The sequence below is a fragment of the Ascaphus truei genome, chromosome 4, assembly GCF_040206685.1.
Source record: "Ascaphus truei isolate aAscTru1 chromosome 4, aAscTru1.hap1, whole genome shotgun sequence".
NCBI classification, from domain to species: Eukaryota; Metazoa; Chordata; class Amphibia; order Anura; family Ascaphidae; genus Ascaphus; species Ascaphus truei.
The window spans coordinates 311,714,638-311,735,004 of NC_134486.1; the positions used below are offsets into that span (position 1 = coordinate 311,714,638).

The window sequence follows — 20,367 nt, forward strand, 5'->3', positions numbered from 1 at the left end:
TGTTAATACGATTGCAGTCCATTTGTAATTGCTCATCTTCCATTTTAGCAGACTTCGGATTCCTGGGCTTTGTTGTCAAATATCAAAATGACATCTGTTCTAAGTGATCAAAAGATCTAGAGCATACACACTGAAGGGCTTTGGAGTAGTTAAAGATTGAACATTCATTAACTAAACAATGATTATGAATAGCTAATTAAATAAATGTCATTACTGTAATAGAGGTATACCTACTAATGTAAAAGGTTCCCAGCATCCATCCTTCAGTCACCACCCACTATGAAAGCGACACCCGCCTTCCTTGAAGGATTGGTTTGCCCCCTTCCTTTTAATCCTTCCCCCATTTCTGATGATAGGTGGAAGTAAGGACCTATTTAATTTTCAAACATACCTTTTGTTAATGTAAAACGTTGTATTTCTTCCTATTTATTTTTTGGAGATAGTATTGCCCAAGGCTAGTGTAATAAATAGGGCTAGTGATACAGAAAAACTACCTTGTCACTGTATCTGACTTAATCTTGCTCTGCTAGTAAGTACAGTATGTCTCTCTTCTCACGCTGACCCATCCCTTTTAAGTGTCTAGTGCACATTTAGGGGGACCAGCCTCCAAAGCTGGGGAACACTGTCTTACAACCTTAGCATTCTCGTAAACAGTGCTGCAAAATACTAATCACTAATGGAAAACTGGGAAGTTGGAAATGTAAATTAAATATCTCCTGTCCGCCCCCTCCTATTACTGTTATACAATAATGCCTGTTGCCGCTAAACCAAGAGTGGCAGTGGGAAGCAAATGCAGGGCACTTCCTTAATGTTGCGGGAACTGTGCTCATACTGTATCTAGTGACAAGGAGCAGCAGAGGTGTGGGAAAGGAAGGGCGCAGACGGTCTTTTTAAAAAATAATAAAAGTGGAATCCTGTTCTGTCTGAAAATAAATATCTGCTCAAACACATATATTACTTAAAAAGCAAGTAAGTTTGTTTGTGACATCAAACTAGCTACAGCTCAACCCTGTTATAGCGCGATCCGCTATAACGCGGTTTGAGCATGGACCCCGAATTTTGTTTGCACATTTCACACACTGCACACACTCTCACTGCACACTACACACACTGCACACTACACACACTACCAGCACTCACTGCACACTGCACACACTACCAGCGCACACTGCACACACTACCAGCAATCACTGCACACTGCACACACTACCAGCACTCACTGCACACTGCACACTGCACACACTACCAGCACTCACAGCACACAGCAAACAGCACTCACAGCACACAGCGCACTCTCACATCACACAGCGCACTCTCACATCACACAGCGCACTCTCACATCACACAGCGCACTCTCACAGCACACAGCGCACTCTCACAGCACACAGCGCACTCTCACAGCACACAGCGCACTCTCACAGCACATAGCACACAGCATACACTCACAGCACACAGCACACTCACACCCCCCTCCCACTTCCCCTCCCTACCTTTGGTGTCAGCTGCGGAGAACGGAGCGGAGCTGGCATCGGGAGGAGGTGGGGGGAGGGTCGGTAGGGGGGGTGGTGGTGTGGATGCCGGTAGGGGGGGTGAGTGAGGAGCAGGCTGGGACTCGGAGGGCCACGTGGGCTAGGCCCAAAACTGATTATGCCGTGGAGGGCGGGCGCGGAGGGCCAGTAGGTGTGGGGGCCTCGGGGGGGGGGGAGGAAGTAGATGCCGGTGAAGGGGGATGGATGCCGGTGGTGGGGGGGGAAGTAAGGAGCAGGCTGCGGTTGGACTCGGAGGGCCGCTGTTGGCGAGCCTGGTGGCTGCCGGGGGACATGTAGGGCTTCCGGCCACCTCTACCCTCTCTCCTTCCTCCTTCCATCCTCCCTATCGGGCTTGCAGCTGCCATTTTTTTTAAAATTAGCGCGACCCCGGATCGGGTGGCCCCCGAGGACCGCGCTATAACGGGGTTGAGTTGTATTAGTCTACAAATGCATTGATCTCACTGTCTGTCTATACACAATAATTATCATCAATACCAGTGCAGAATTGGGCAAACTAGGCGCAATGAGCTGTAGTCATTAGTTGCAAGTAATAACAATGTATACAATTGTTCTCAATGTTTGTGTATGAAAACATTATAGCAGTTTAACATTTTCCTGTCTCATAAATAATATCACTACTTTTTTGAAAGACAATTGTTAACAGACGGATAGATAATCAAACAGAGTAAGTACATTTTGAAAACATCTCATTCATAAGTTAACTGTAATAACTTTTTTTTTTAACTTATTTGGCAAGAAATCTAAGGAAGTTTTAACATACCAGCGCTTGAATATACAGCGTATTTAATTTTGGCGATCAGCTTATTATTTTCAAAGGTTTCACACTGGTAAATTTTCGTGCTGGAATCTCTGTTCACTTCCAGAATGTGGGAGTCATTAGACAGCAAAATAGGTTCCTACTCAAATGAAAACAGCAGAAAAAGACACATTTTAGATTCATTTAAAACACCTTAAAAAGTCCATACACTTATGCTTAACGCTATACAGATTGCAATCAGTCTGTAATATACTTACGAGATGCTTGCATTTATGACACACAAAATCAGCAATCTACATTTGTTTAATCACAGGAACTGTAGCTTCTGTTTTCACATAATTCCATCTACAGTTCCTTACCCTTAGCAAAAATGAAAGAAGCAACACAACTTAAAGGTGCAATCCCACATAGTCGGCTGGTTTTTTAAAGCAGCCTTGGAATGGGGACAGGTTTGTGAAATACATTAAGTGTTTTTATTACCCATGACCAACAGTGTCATTTGCCATGAACCAATAAAGTTAAGAGGCAAAAAGGAGGGTCTCTGGCTGTACAAGCACTAGCTGAACACTCCGTGACATCACACAAAGGAAGCAGCCAGAGAAATCAAACCCCTTCCAAGTCTAACGTAAACATTAAAAAAAAAACTATTTACAGGTGTCAGGTAAAAAGGTATAAATTACACAGACGAATACCCTTAAAGATGTCACTGGCATTAGTTAACTTTGGCCCTAGGAGGGATTGCCCCTTTAACACACCCTGTGCTTGCTATGGATATGAGTTAGACCACAATTGTTTTTGGGTGAATTTGGTGCATTTCATTTTGGCAAGTCTAAAACTATACCAAAAAAATAATTACCTCTAGAATCAGGCATCTCCATTTTGAAGATATTTCAATAGGTATGTAGTTTAGAATATGGTTGTGTGTGTGTATAATTGTTTTGCTACTGTATGTGCACTTAGTACAGGTAACAGCCACAAAGGTTTGGAATGAACCAATCATGTATTATAAATCATATTTGATCTCATTTATTCAAATGCTATTAAATTATATTTTCCACTTTATTTTTATACCTCACATTCATCCTATAATTTCTAAAATTAAATCAAAGCGTACATTATCTAAACAAAATTATTCAGAACCAGCATATAGGGTTATCTTTCCAACTGCTACTGTCTCTGCAGAACAAACGCAACTAATAAAGTACAGACAAAAATCCACTTTACATATTGATCCATCTGACAGTTACAAATTCAGAGTTTTATAAATAGGCAGAGCCATGGAGTCCCCCTTTCTAAGAATCTATTGTATATGCAAGTTAAGAGAACTATAGTGCTCCTGCATGTGGTACTATGGATTTCCTTTTGCAGATTCTAGCACAGAATACCATATTTTTTTAGCATATTATTATTATTGTTCTATAAAGTGGCAGCCATATCCAGATGAACTCAGACAAACACACCTGCTCGCACCCACGCCTCCCTGCCATCTCCTCCCATGCAAATGGTGTTAATCTTCTAATTTAATCCTGACCAACCTTAAAATGTGCCACACAAATCAAGCATACCAATAGCCTGCACTCATGGCTATTGTCCCACACCCACAGTTACTCCTACCACCCATAGTGACCAAGCACTGTCATCTACAGCACTTATTCCCTCACCTGCTGTCTCTGTAAATTTCCCATCATACCTCTTAAATTGTAAGCTCTTCGGGGCAGGTATTTCCTTTCCTATTGTATGATTTTGCAGCCCGGTGAGTGAGGTCAGACACAGTAACGTGACGCCCGTGATGATGGACACCCGGAAGCTGCAGTCCAAGTACACCACGAGGATGCCGACAGGATTTGAGCTCTAGCCTTATACTCCATTTTTAGCTGGAGCCCGACCTTCTGTGACTTTACGGACATCAGGATCAATTTGATCCTCCTCTTTTTATATAAGTGTTATATGTTCCCCATTATTGACATATAAAATATTATTGTGTACTAATTTAGGTTTTTCTGTTTCTTTTCCTGTGCCCCATTTTTGTTTTTTATATACTCTTCTTTTCCATTTCCTCCATTACCTGATAAGTGTGCCTTTCTAACAATGTTTTAAAGACTACCCATTTCTCTTCTACATTTTTCCCTGCAATAACATCATCCCAATGTATTCCTTGTAGATTTGTCCTCAGATAATTAAAATCTGCCTTTCTACCGTTTAAGGTCTTTGTTGAACCCAAGTAATCTGTTTTTTGATTATTTATTAAAAAAATTACCATGTTATGATCACTGTTACCCAAATGTTCCAGGACTTGAATATTGGTTATTACTTCAAAAATATTGTTTGATATTACCAAATCCAGTATTGCCCCTCTCCTGGTTGATTCCTCAATAATTTGGTTAATGTAATTGTCTTTAAGCACCCAAAAAACCTGTTTCCTTTTGTTGTAATACTAATCTCATTGCCCCAGTCTATATCTGGATAATTCAAATCACCAATTATGCAAACATGACCTAGTTTTTCTACCTTCTCCATTTGCAAAAGTATTTTAGCTTCCTCAATCTCACAGATATTTGGTGGTTTTTAGCATATCCCTACAATCATTTTCTTTATACTTTTACCTCCACTGCTAATTTATATCCACAAAATCTCTACATTTTCACTATTCCTTTCATAAACATCTTCCCTTAAAATAGGTTTTAAATCCGGTTTAACAAATAAGCATACTTCAACTCCTCTTCTCGATCCTTCCGAAAAAGGGAATAAACCTCTAAATTAACTGCCCAGTCATGAGTTTCATCCCACCATGTTTCAGTAATGCCCATGACATCATACTGCTCCCTTGCAGCTATTAATTCAAGCTCCCCCATTTTATCTGTCAAGCTTCTTGTATTAGCAAGCATGCATTTACAGTAAGTTTTTTTTCAGTCTGTACTATTATCTTATCTTCTCCTTCCTTTCTGCGCCAATTGGGTTTAGTCTTTAGAAGTTTTCTAGTATTATCTTTACTTACTATGGGTGTCTCAAAGCTTGCCAAACTCGCACTTTCCCCCATTCTACCTCCATAATCCCTTGTTATTTCGTCAAATATTCTATTTAGTTCGTTATCTGATTCTTTCCTCTCCCCCTCCATCCTAGTTTAAACTCTCCTCCAACCTTTTTAACATTCTCTTCCGTAGCACAGAAGGTCCTTCTTCATTGAGGTCCAATCTGTCTCTAGCATAAAAATTGCACCTCTCAGAAAGGGAATTCCAGTGCTCTAAAAACCCCAAACCCTCCTTCCTTCCTACACCACTTTCTTAGCCATGCATTAACCTCCCTAATCTCTGATTGTCTCCCTGGAGTAGTGCATGGCACTGGTAGTATTTCAGAAAATACTACCTTGGAGGTCCTTGCCTTAAGCTTTTGGCCTTGATCCCTGAAATCATTCCTTAGGACCCTCCATCTTTCTCTAACTTTGTTATTGGTGCCAATTGGTACACTCCTCTTAAACCCCCTCTCACTCTTCCCCCCCTCCAGCACCAAATTAATGCCCTCTCACTCAATCCCATTCCCTCAATTACCCCCCCCCCCCCGTCCTCCTCACACTTATTCTCTCTCCCCCGGCCACATGCGCACACACACAATCCCCCAATACTCATACAATTTCCTCCTTTCACGCTGCTGCGGGCCTCCCTTACTCTCCCCGGTCGGAAGCTGGGCCCTGCTTCTGGAGAGAGGGAGGCCCACAGTAGGGGAGTGCCGGGGGCCCGCGGCAACCAGAGGACTGGCATCTGAACAAAGAAGTTGGGCCTGACCTCTGGCCGGGCCCAACACCAGCGCCGACCAGCAGGGCCCCACACAGCCACCAGGCTGTCTTGGCTTGGCTATTAACAAGTGTTCTTGACACTTGTCTTGGCTATTCACCCCTGTCAGAGGCCCAGATGGCACTATACAAATAAAAAATCTATATACATACTTAAGTACACAAAAAAATCTAAATATTGATGTGCCGTTTAGAGATATAATAGAAATAACTGAAAATATAAGTGTGTTTGGAAATGTTGCTTTTCAGGCCTTTAAAATGCATCACTGAGAATGTAGCTTTTCAGATAAAATTTGAAATTAGAGACAAGAGAGCCTAGAGCATAACATAACAGGAAGGAAAGTGCAGCGAGAGAGAGACGCACTCTAATTTGAAATTTACTATAGATGGATTTTAGGGGGAGAAAAGGAGAGACCGAACTAGAACAGCGTCAGCATCCTGTCCCTGTCGTATCTGTTATGTCTAGTCAGCCCTGTCCTGTTTTCTTTACTGCTCTGGTCACTGGGATCTCTTCTCCCTCACCCTTTTAGTATCACCTCCCACTACCCACCAAAAAAGGGACACATCTTAAATGCTAATTGAAGACAATTATCAAAGACATAGCTGAGATCAATTTCAATGTCTAGACAAACTAATAAGAAATTCCAAGTAATATGAAGCTAAAAGTCACAACATTTGCACTCAGAAAGTAATCTGGCCAGAAGTTAGAAATGAGTGCTGATCACAAAAGTGACACTTGTCTGATTATTTTATGTGATGCTGTATATTACAATGATGGACTTTTTACTGCCATAAGGATGGTCACAGAAACAAACATTAACATTTAACAAATAAAGAAAGATAAATTGGAATCAAAATGGCATAACCATGGGGCTGAAGTAACTCTAGTAATGCACTGAACATTTTCATAAATTAAACTAAAAGTTTCATAAAGTTATTGGTGCATATTAATAATTTGGATTCATCTCTAATTAGCTACCTTTTAGCCTGCCACTATTTTTGCAACATTTTTTGAATAAATCTGTTCACATTTCTGTGTTGCAAAGACAGGTATGAAAACATCAGAGGAAATATTATGTTTCTTTGTTTTGGGAACAGTTCTCTGCAACAAAAACATTGCAGAGTTCAACACATGCTGTGAAGTTCTCAAATAGGCGGGTTTATGACAATGCCAGGATGTACAGTACGTCCAAGTAGTATGGTTGAGATCCTCTAGAAAGGGCCTTGCACTTGAAATTATGTATTGGCATTTGAGAACTGCGAGTGACTGATGTAAAAATGAGTGAATCAATATCATTGAGCAGGTTCGTAACAAAGGTAAATCATAATTCTCAACTTTCTATTACTAGGGAGCACGATAAGGAGCACGAGTGCACCAATATGATTATCGTGCTTATCAAAAAAGTTACACAAAGGTCTTCTTAATAAGCTTTATCCCCTAAAAGCTAGAACTTCAAAAGATTAATGACAATTTATTTGGAATACAGAAAATACAACAAATCAAGAACAAAAGTTAATGAGGGTAAAAAGATTGTGTGTCATCAAAAGGAAGATTCCCTAGTTGCAGCTCTGAATCTTCAGATATATTTGCCACAAAAAACACATAAATGTTTCTCTAATCAGGGAGACACAAAAGATACCCTTCTGATTGCACTCTTTCAGTTGGTTTACAGCTAGGTGTTGACAACAACTTGAATCTCTGAGCTATATCTCAAACTCCTACTCTACTCTTAAAATCAAAAACAATAAAGCATTTATTCAACAGATATGCCATACAATATACAAATAAATGACTGATATATTTACAATAGTGTATTTAAAATCCTCTATGGCGAGTGCAAGGTCCTTGGTTAGAGGCAGTCAGTTCATGTGTAAGAACACTGCCATCTATTGGTTGTAAAGTTTAATATTGTGGCAGGTATGTCAGTGCACTGGTCTAAATCATAAATGGACTTCACCAATGCATATAATTTGCAACAATGGAGACACACAACGTGTCTCAATTGTTGCGAATTATATGCATTGGTGAAGTCCATTTATGATTTAGACCAGTGCACTGACATACCTGCCACAATATTATACTTTACAACCAATAGATGGCAGTGTTCTTACACATGAACTGACTGCCTCTAACCAAGGACCTTGCACTCACCATAGAGGATTTTAAATACACTATTGTAAATATATCACAGTCATTTCTTTGTATTTGTTGTATATAGTATGCCATGGCATATCTGTTGAATAAATACTTTATTGTTTTTGATTTTAAGAGTACAGTAGAAGTTTGAGCTATAGCTCAGAGATTCAAGTTGTTGTCAACACCTAGCTGTAAACCAACTGAAAGAGTGCAAATCAGAAGGGCATCTTTTGTGTCTCCCTGATTAGAGAAACATTTATATGTTTTATGTCTATCTATATCCCCTTTGCACCTAAGTACTTCTACACCACTGATTAATAGGTTGAGCGGTAGGACAACTGTCTGTCTCAATATTTGCCACAAAGCCTCAACATTAAGCAATTAACAAGGTGTAAAACATAGACGAGGCCCCCACAATGTAATTTATTGACACCGTAAGAGTGAACTAAACAAGTTGAATAGCCCGAAAGTTGGTAATAAAGTGGCTGATCGATAATGCATTAGCTGAGGTACAGGCAAAAATAATTTCTTCAAGACCTAGTAATAATAGACTGGTGGTAAAAATGCCTAATTAAGTTTATACAAAAGACCTGCAACAAGCTAGACACCCAACAAGAAAGTAGATCCAATGATAAATGAATTTGTTAGCTACTGTATACCCTACTATTCTCAGCCCCAGAGACCCTACCCCCAGTTCCAGAGAAAACAAACCTTGTACCTTCTTTTCTCCTCTTAGAAAATAAAAATGGTGGAAGCCAACTTTTATTTTTCGCTTAATTTCATCCTTACACTTGGGAACCAGGAGGTATTCAGAGCCGAGAATACCTGGTTTAGTTTTGGTGAACTTCACGCTCTGACATAAATACCAAAAATGGGATGACTGTTGGTTTAAACTAAATGAATAGTCAAATGTGTGGGAGCTAATATTTCATCTTAAAAAGTGTAAAATCATGCAGCTGGGTCAAGAATAGTTTAAGAGGATAGGTTTTTAATGGTACTATATTGTCAAGCAACACATAGGAATGGAGGCTAGGGGATAATTAGATTTAATGATTTAAAAGCGGACATACAATATAATGAAGCAGTTGCAACCTGAGAAAATGCTGTGTTGTAAAGGGAAATATAGCTGCATAAAGAGGAAGATGTAAATGATAAATGTTACAGAACATTGATATGACCTGTCATCACTCAAGTAGAGGACTGAGCACAGGTTTGAAGGTCAAATCTTGTGAAGCACAAAAACAAAATATAAGTGGTGTAAAGAAAAGCAGACAAGAGCCTCCACATGTATAATTGGAACCAATGAAGCAAATGTGGCATTATATTAACTTTTAAGTACTGTACATCAAAAGGTATACGAAGTGTAAAGGATGGATACATTTTTAGAGAAAGAGGCATACTATAACAAGGACCCATGCCAGTAAATGGTAGGTTTGAAGGAATTGAGGAAGTCCTTCACTGAAAAGGCAGTGAATCCAGCAGATATATTAGAGACTAGTATACTGTAGTAAAGGCATTTAAAACTGCTCAGGATAGACACAATGGTATCACATAAATAGGAAAAGGACACGGATCAAGTGAAATCTCAGGTCTCATAGAAAAATAGAAAAACTAGGTGACAAAAAAAATCGTTATTTAAAAAAAAAAGTCATACTTTATACTGATGGCAAAACTGCAAAAAAAATATGTTGATTACAGAATACCAGAGTGCGGGAGACATCCTATAGTGGACCCCCCCCCAAAAAAAATATGTTCCCTGAATTAACGCCATATCTACAAAGCTAATTGTAACAGGGACTTATCTCTGTTAAAGCAACTTGACTCTAATCCAGCAGTGTGCTGGTTAATTGCTGGTGTGCAATTAACCAACACCAACTGTCTGATTAGAGCTCTCTCAAAAATAGCCTGTTCTGAGACAGAAAGGAGGATTCCTGAGCTCACAATTGAAGCTGACCCAGGAAAGAGACCAGAGTATTTCCTTAGTGGACACTGGACCGACCAGAGGACATATGTCTTTAGCTGCAAATAAACTGCAGGTTGACAGCAAGACAAAGTGGAGCAGACTATACCTGGACAGACATTGCCTTAGCACACAAAGGTGCTGACCCAGGAGAGCAGAGAGGCTTCCCCTACAGCTACAAGAAACAGATAAGACTTTCTTATGGGACTGTTATATATCTGTATATATGTTTATATATTTGGGGCTGGTACACAGGCGGCACACTTTATCCGAGTGCGGCTCATTCCGCAAGCCGGGAAATGTCCCGGCTTGCGAGCCGCACTCCCTCAGCGTGCCGCGCATCACCGATGCGCGGTCACGCATCATCGGGTGCCTGTGCCGCCTGTACGCGTGCCCAGGGCTCCCCGAGGGAGCCCTGGTGTCGCGTGGATGTCACGACGGCGGCGGGATGTTCCGGGGGACCCGGCGGACCCGGTAAGGAGAGGGGGAAGCCCCGATCGGCGGGCCTCTCCTCCGAGGCTTCGGCGCGCGCCCGGCACCCTCCGGCGCGCGCCAGGTTACTGCTGCGGCCGAGAACGGGCAAATGCTCGAATAAACTCGGCCGCAGCAGTAAATAGCTTAGCTAACCAACCAGTTAGAGAGGGCTGGACTACATGTGTAGATAATCTCCAAAACGGAGCAGGTTTTTCTTTGGCTTATTTTGAATGTTCTGCTGTGTTAAAGGGACAGGCGCAATAAAGCCTAATTTTAGTTTAACTTTAAACGGTCTCCATTGCGTACCTCTGCACATGTCTCTTACACTAAACATATTAAAAAATTACATCCGTGCTATAGGGTAAACCCACTACCTACTGACCCCCAAAGTAACTCACCCCCCAAAAAATCTCCCTCCCCCCTCACGACTCTTTCCTGCGGCAGGGTCCAGCTGCAGGGCCCGGCGGCATGGTGCGGCGATCTCCTTCTCCGCTGCAAATTGTACTCTTTCCCATGCAGGTCCTGAAAAAATGGCCGCGCGGCGTCAAATGACGCTGTGTTGCCATAGCAATTGAACACCATGATGTCACGGCATCACGTGGCGCCGCATCTTGTCCCCTTGCCATAGCAACACGGCGTAATGTGATGCTCCGCGGCTATTTTTTAAGGCCTGCAGTGGAAAGAGTACAATTTGCAGTGGAGAAGGAGATCGCTGCACCCCGCCGTAGGTAAGCACTCGACAATGGTCAAAATGAACTTGCCCGTGGCTAGCGGGCGAGTGCATTTGTCGAGCCCTGTGTGTGTATGGTGTGTGTGTGTGTGTGTGTAAACAGTCACTGGCACTCCTGTATAAACAAAGATCTGGTGCTAGAGCCATAAATCAAATAGAGCATACTTTACCACCAGCGTTGTGTTGCCGCACCCCCCTGAGAAAGATCCTATTGTGTGGATCGAAACAATGGACCTGTGTTATTTATTTCTAAATACACTTTTGGTGTTTAACATCTGAGTGCTGTCGTCTTTTTTGCCATCAACGCTGGTGGTAAAGTATGCTCTATTTGATATATGGCCCTAGCACAGACCTTTATTTGTTTATACAGGAGTGCGAGTGACTGCTTCCTCACACACATACATATTTTTATTTTTTGAAGTGAAACTTCTTTAGTGGCACCTCATTCCTAATGGGACAAAAATGAATTGCAGGGACAGAAAATGAAACAGATGTCACGTCACAGTGCTGGCAGATGAGGCCAGGCTTTGTTCTGGCAAATCACATGCCGCCGCCGGCGCCGCTCCTAACGGCCGCCATTCCAACCTTTCCCCCCCACCGTTCCCCGCCCGCTGCCATCTAACTGCCGCTGCATCCCCCACACAGCCGCTGACATGCGGCGGCACTGCCGCCGCTCTCCCCCACCCACTCAACATTTACTTTAACGCTCCTCCACACCGGCAGCTGTCCCCTTCAACGCATGCGCAGAGGCTGTCCATAGCCATGTTGTGGATGGCAGGTTTTGTGGGGGTGTGATTGGCAGAGGGCACTGCTGCGAGGCAACCGATGATTGGCTGTCGGGCTGTCAGTCAGTTAAGGGGTCCCTTCATCCCCATCAGCAGGCACGGGCTCTGCGGTGCTGCCCGCTGTGGAGTACGCTGCTCCGTGGTGGGGTAGCTATCTGAGGCCGATGCTCCACCCCCTGCCCTGTCGCTCCTGCTTCGGTAACGGGAGGAGGGGGGTAACGGGACGAGGGGGGTAATGGGACCACCGTGTCGCCGGGGGGGCTGGCTGCAGCAGGACACACAGCCGTGTCCGCAGCTCCGCTGGGGGTAGTGGGAGGGGGGGAGCAGGAGAGGGGGAAGGAGGAGGGGTGGGGGGCACAACACAGAGAGAGAGACATACACTGACTGACACACACTGACTGACTCACACTCACACACTGACTGACACACACTCACACACTGACTGAAACACACTCACACACTGACTGACACACACACACACACACTGACTGGCGCACACACTGACTGACACACACGCACACACGCTGACTGACACACACACTGACTGACACACACACACACACACTGACTGACTGACACACACACTCACACACTGACTGACACACACACACACTGACTGACACACACACACACACACTGACTGGCACACACACTGACTGACACACACACTCACACACTGACTGACTGACACACTCACACACACACACACTGATTGACACACATACACACACTGACCGACACAGAGAGACATTCACACAACACAGAGAGAGAGACATACACTGACTGACACACACACTCACACACTGACTGACACACACACACTGATTGACACACACACACACACACACACACACATACACACACTGACTGACACACACGCACACACGCACACACTGACTGACACACACGCACACACTGACTGACACACACGCACACACTGACTGACACACACGCACACACTGACTGACACACACGCACACACTGACTGTCACACATGCACACACTGACTGACACACATGCACACACTGACTGACACACATGCACACACTGACTGACACACATGCACACACTGACTGACACACATACACACACTGACTGACACACACACACACTGACTGACACACATACACACACTGACTGACACACATACATACTCTCTGACTGACACGTGTGCCGAGCACACGCATTATAAGTCCATTTCTGTGACAAAAGTCAAAGAAGTTTCACTTACTATGCGCGTGCACAGCACACACAGCTTTTTTTTTAGTTTAGTTTAATGCACCTTGGAACGAAACTTTCCTGAAACTAATTTTGCATTGACTCAGTGTTTATTTTGACTGGGAGTTTTGTATATTAAGGATGCACTGTGTTCTGTATTCCCACACCTGCTAAATGGTATTTAGATGGTTCTTATCTGCACTTTTATATAATTTGCTAGTCACTGTAGATAGCTGCAGAAGCTGCAATACTGAATACTGGCAAGAGGACAGATGAAAAAGAGCACCAAAAAATGGTACACTTTAGGCTACGTCCATAGAGGGGGGAGCCGTGCTGAGCAGCGCTGATGCTGAGGCTCGCCTGCTCGGTCAGGAGCGATTCCATGGACTGGCAGGCAAGCCAGCATGCACAATCGGGGGGGCGGGGGCGGGGGGAGGCAGGGCAGTGACGTCACCGGGCCACTAGCCTGCGAAGCGCCGCCGTCAACATCACGGCGTCGTCATGACGCTGCTTCGCGCTGATTGGGTGTTATCAGCCGACAGCACGATGAGAAACAGGCTCTGCTGTCAGCTGAAAATCCCAGCGCCTCAGCACGCCTGCGGACGCTCGCGGGAGCCGCCACTAAAGACATGCTCATTGATGATGACGTGGCTCAGAGCGGAGGGTCCGCACGGCTCAGTGCGGCTCCCCACTTTATGGACGTAGCCTTAGACTTTGCACCTTGAATATGGGGTACATTTCTGTGCAACATACTGTACTATAAAATGATATCTTAGGACTAGAAAAAAATAAATAAAACAACCATGTGGTTAACACTTACAAGATTATTTTACTTTTGTGTAAGGATCATTCAAATTAGGTTCATTTCTGGGAAAAGACTTGAGAGATGTACAGTATGGTTAAAGTATACTGATTAAAAAGGTTGCTCCATGAACCTTTACAACACTCACAGGAAAGGACATTTTACCTGTTGTAAAGTTAAGGTTTGTTCACAGATAGATACAACCACATTTGTATTGCTCTATGTAAAGATAGTGCTAGCATTGGATATGTTTAAGAAGAAAGGGAGAAATCCGATTACCATAAAAAGGTACTTCTTCCTGCAGTACTGCATCTCATGCAGGACATAAAGCCATATTTAATAAGCAGTGCTACTTCATAAGACACTTTTCAGAACGGCTTAGCAAATATGGCCCTTCACAGCTCATTCATGTAAATAGGCTGTAAGGTGTCTTTCAGCCTGGAAATTTTTCTTATAGAGTAACGCTTTTTAGTACTGTAAATTAACTATTTAGCAAGTTTCAAAATAAAGAAAATAAAACTTTCAGAGATTAAACAATTGCAAGAAAGAGAAAAATAGCAGTGCAGACCAAAGACAATGATGCTATGGCCTTGAAAAAAATGTAAATGTATTTTATATTATCTTCTAGGACTGAAAAATAATGAACATGAGACACAAAGAAGGCACGTGTTTGCAAAGAAACACAGATATTGTCATTGTTTACTGTAAATTAGGATTACAACTGAATTAGAAGATTTGAATGTTATTACTGTATGGTCACCAGTAACATAAAAACATCAGCTACCAATGGTCTCAACTCAGCACTTTTTAAGAATATCATGTTTAAATTAAATTACTCCTCATACCATATGATACATAATAATTCAAATAAATTGCAGTGCTATCAGCAAGATACATCAGAGCAGTGATATCATACTTTAATACTCCAGTTGTTGGAATTATGAAATACACCGTAACTAATTTTTAATAGAGGATCTTACCTTGTCTTCGGATATTATCATCCATGTATACGTAAAGCGATTTTCAGGAACTACATAGTTACAAGGCATCCGCACAGTAGTATCAGTTTCAGACTCAGGTTTACCCCCTAGAAGAAACAAAATGATAATTCACATACCAATAATTTTGTTCATAGATATTTTAGTAATGTACAATGCCAAAAAACAAACAAACTACCATATCTATAAAGAATGTCAGTGTGCCTCCGATTTAAGAAATAGTTCAATGCAAAAAAAAAAAGTTATATATATTTTTTTGCAGTCGAGATGGCAAACGTAAAACACGGGTAACCTCCTGCTGTGTGTAAAAGGATATTGCCTCGTTTCTCGCTCGCCCAAATAGGCTGTGATCTAAAGAAAAAAATTTCCCTGGACAAATTTTGTAAAATGTAGCAGATTTAAAGCTGGTTTCAACCCTGTAAGGCTAAGTCCCCGCTCAGATGAACAACAACACATGATTACACCGTGTCATGATTTATTTAACAAAAATAAAGCCAAAATGGAGAAGCTATGTGTGAAAAACTAAGCACACCTTATGATTCAATAGCTTGTAGAACCACCTTTAGCAGCAATAACAAAGTCATACAGAAAACGATTACTTCATCAGTCTTCACATCGTTGTGGCGGAATTTTGGCCCACTCTTCTTTACAACGTTGCTTCAGTTCATTGAGGTTTGTGGGCATTTGTTTATGCATGGCTCTCTTAAGGTCCTGCCACAGCATTTCAATTGGGTTGAGGTCTGGACCTTGACTGGGCCAATAAAAAATCTTGATTCTTTTATTTTTCAGCCATTCTGTTGTAGATTTGCTGGTGTGCTTGGGATCATTGTCCTGTTGCATGACCCAATTTCGGCAAGCTTTAGCTGTCGGACAGATGGCCTCACATTTGACTCTAGAATACTTTGGTATACAGAGGAGTTCATGGTCGACTCAATGACTGCAAGGTTCCCAGGTCCCGTGGCTGCAAAAACTAGCCCAAATCATCATCCCTCCACCACCGTGCTTGACAGTTGGTATGCAGTGTTTGTGCTGATATACTGTGTTTGGTTTTCACCAAACGTGGCGGTGTGCATTATGGCCAAACATCTCCACTTTGGTCTCGTCTGTCCAAAGGACAATCTTCCAGAAGTCTTGTGGTTTGTTCAGATGCAACTTTGCAAACCTACAGTAAGCCGTGCTGCCATGTTCTTTTTAGAGAGAAGAGGCTTTCTCCTGGCAACCCTTCCAAACAAACCATACTTGTTCATCCTCTTTCTAATTGTACTGTCATGAACTTTTAACATTTAACATGCTAACTGAGGCCTGTAGAGTCTGAGATATAACTCTTGGTTTTCTTGCAATTTCTCTGAGCATTGTACGGTCTGACCTTGGGGTGAATTTGCTGGGACGTCCACTCCTGGGAAGACTGGCAACGGTCTTGAATGTTTTCCACTTTTGAATAATCTTTCTCACTGTAGAATGATGGACTTTTAATTGTTTGGAAATGGGCTTATAACCCTTCCCAGATTGATGGGCAGCAACAATTACTTTTCTAAGATCATTGCTGATGTCTTTCCTCCTTGGCATTGTGTTAACACACACCTGAATGCTCCAGACCAGCAAACTGCTAAAACTTCAGCTTTTATAGAGGTGGTCACACTTGTTGATGATCAATTAATCAAGGGCATTTGATTAGCAGCACCTGTCTGATACTTAGCATCTTAATTCCTATGGAAGCAGTAAGGGTGTACTTAGTTTTTCACACATAGATTCTCCATTTTGGCTTTATTTTTGATAAATAAATCATGACACAATGTAATATGTCATGTGTTGTCGTTCATCTGAGGTTGTATTTACCTAATTTTTAGACCTGCTAAGGAACAGATGATTGTTATTATGTCCTGATATGTAAAACCATAGAATTCAAAAAGGGCGTACTTTCTTTTTCACACAACTGTACATACATTACACAGAAACAAATTTGTTTATAGATTGATCTGCATGACAGCTGACTGTAGTCCAAGGAAATCCTCTCTAGTAGCATCTAATTAAACCCCTTGTTTCTTCCCTTTGCAATACATTATAGACCCCTGTGGCAGTGAGCGCGCTAATCGCATGCAGAGCCATTCGGAAACAATGACTCATTGGAATTAGTCTCAAAGGACAAACTCACAAGCATTAATGTTTTAAAGCACAAACAAACCAAAAAGTGGTATAATTAAAGACCTAGCAGGTTATTCTATATAGCAAAAAGAAGTATCCGCCCATATTAAAGATTTTCACCCCTGTGTTAATGTGTTTGTTTTTGTTGTAGATTCATTTTTAATGTTCTGCAAGTAGGTGTAAAGCGTAAATTCCTTCTGTTTGTTTTGCAGTTTTTAGTAGTAATTTATGGCACTATCACAGTTGAATGAATAATCCCAATTGAGCACGGATGTAAACATAATAATAACAAAATAAAATAAGAACTTTTAATAACTTATTTCATGTAGCGCTTTTCTCCCAATAGGACTTAAAGCTCTTATCAATTACAATATGGTCCGCTGTACACAGCATTGTTCATAGGACTTTTACAGACACAAACCCTGCCCAGTTGAGTTTGTAATCTATGTAATTTGGGGCCTGAGGCACAGGGAGATAGTGATTTTCCCAAGGTCACAAGGAGCTGACCCTGGGATTTGAACCAGCAAATTCATTACCCCAGCCTTGATGAAGACCACAGTCCACTTCATGGCTGAAGCCAACCAGGAACAAATCCAATAAAGGGCCGATGCACAATTAACAAAACAATTCAAGCCCATAAGCCAACAACCCTCCCCTCCCCCCACACCACCATGGATCTCTGGGAAGGAAAGCGAGAAGGCAGGTCTCGAACAGGATGAAGCATTGGTTCAAGAACCGTCGGCATCCATGCGGATCTCCAGCATAGCAGTTGGGAGTCGGGGTTCAGAAGTTGTAGTCACAGACATAAATTTAGGCGTAGGGGTGGAAGGACCCGACGGGACGGGATTAGGAGGAGGGGATTGAGCAGAGAGAGCGAAAGAGACAGAGAGAAGGTTCTGTTGTAACAGGTCCATACGTCGGTCATTCTTTTCAAGATATTTCTCTAATTTAGAGAACATGTTGGCGTGCGTGCTCAAGACTCACCCCACCTTGGCGGGGTCCATGTTTGTAGGGCTGAGCATACTGTCACGATGTGCTCACCACATTACAAATGGGGTCACTCCAAGTCTTCTGGACGCCCAGGTATTAGGAGAACTAGTGACTGACTGGAACTGACTTTTTGGTGGCCGGGTATGCGGAAGGAAATTAGGGAATTTGTCACCGCGTGCTCTACATGTGCTCAAAATAAGACTCCCCGTAACAAACCTACAGGCTTACGTCAACCTCTTCCTATTCCAGAACACTCATGGCCCCTCCTGTCCATGGACTTCATTGTAGAACTACCCATATCCAAAGGGATGAATACCATCCTGGTAGTAGCGGACCGCTTCTCCAAGCAAGCTCACTTTGTTCCTCTGAAGGGTTTCCCCAATGCTCCCAAATTATCAGAGGTGTTCGTTAAGGAGATCTTTCGTCTCCACAGGGTACCCCAAGTTATTGTCTCGGATCAGGGGTCCCAATTTATTTCTACATTTTGTCGGTTTTTCTGTCAGCAATCGGGGATCTCACTTCATTTTTTCCTCTGGTTACCATCCCCAGACCAACGGTCAGACTGAATGGACTAACCAATCTTTGGAACAGTTCATTCGCTGCTTTCTCTCTGACACCCAGGACAACTGGACTAATCTTCTGCCCTGGGCCGCGTTCGCACACAACAATTTCCGCAGCAAATCAACTATGGAGTCACCCTTCTTTGCCAATCACAGCTTTCAACCATTTCCCCTTCCTATTTCAGCGCCCAGATCCGGGGTGCAGGCAGAAGACAACAGGGTACTACAGTTGCAGAATTCATAAGAAAGGATTCAGGGAAATCTCAGAAGAGCAACTTCCATGCAGAAGAGACAAGCGGACCGGCACCGACGGAAAGACCCGACGTACAGTCCAGGAGAGAAGGTGTGGCTCTCCACCAGGAACATTCTCCTCAAGGTGCCTACACCTACATTGGCACCGAGATTTATCGGCCCATTCACCGACATTGAAAGAATCAACCCTGTAGCCTACCGCTTACGCCTACCACCCGCCATATCCAGGGCTCTCATTCTCTTTCCCCGGTCTCATCTCCTGAACCCCTCCTCGTGGAGGGGCAACCAGAATGCGAGGTACAATCAGTGCTGGGCTCCAGTATCACCAGGGGAGCTCTCCACTACCTGGTACATTGGAGGGGTTTTGGACCAGAGGAGTGATCCTGGATTCCCCAGGGTCAATTACATGCCCCCAGACTCGTCCAGGCCTTTCACTCAAAGTACCCTCAAGCCATTCCTGAGACGTTCGGAGGTCACTCCTGAAGGATAGCGGGGGGTACTGTGAGGATCGCCGTGAAGCCCTACCTCCATCACTCATACCACGTCACGGGTGACGTGCATCTGCCGCAACTTGTGCGCACACGTCGCGCTCTTAGGACCAGAGACACTGCAGGGGCCATCTCCAAGCTCTGCCCCAGTGACGACATGGGCAGCACACACCATCTACGCGCAAATGTTGAGCGGACACAGGCAAACAAGGGGTAAACTGCATCCATTATCCCACAGCTGCTACTGACTCAGCCCCTGCCTAATCGGTACACATCATACCTGTGATTGCATTACCCTGCAGCTGTGGGCTGTCCTGCTATATGTTACCTTGCACCTGTGTGCTGCCTCACCATTGGCTAACTGTCCTTTAAATGCTCAGCCAGCCCTCCTGCAAACTGGCTGAGCATAATCTCTTGTGACTTGTGCTTACCTCAAGCTTCCTGCTGCCCTGCATTTTCTTGTATGATCCTTGTTGTTTTGACCTCAGCTTGAACCCGGACTCCTGACTTCTCTGACCCCTGGACCACAGCTACGGACTCGACAATTCTACTCTATAGACCCCTGGACCCTGGCACCGCACCAACGACTATCCGATATCTCCACTCCTTGACCACGGCAGGTACCACAACCAACCTGACTTCTCCTACCCTGACCCGGCCACTCTGCATTCCAGACGTGGCTGCTCGGCGGCTATCAATATCCCCACCTCAGCCTCACGGTCCCACCTTGTTTGTGG

The 20,367-nt window shown here is 43.3% G+C and overlaps 1 protein-coding gene across 2 annotated transcripts in view; it reads right to left on the bottom strand.

Annotated features, from left to right (window-relative positions):
* The window catches only part of SPACA1 (sperm acrosome associated 1), a 205,553-nt gene that overhangs the window by 64,487 nt on the left and 120,699 nt on the right, over positions 1-20,367 (bottom strand). For both annotated transcript variants that reach the window (XM_075594813.1, XM_075594814.1), the window contains exons 4-5: positions 15,181-15,287; positions 2,311-2,446 (exon numbers count right to left, since the gene is read on the bottom strand). In XM_075594813.1, coding sequence (XP_075450928.1) covers positions 2,311-2,446; positions 15,181-15,287 — 243 coding nt within the window. The remainder of the gene's footprint in view (positions 1-2,310; positions 2,447-15,180; positions 15,288-20,367) is intronic.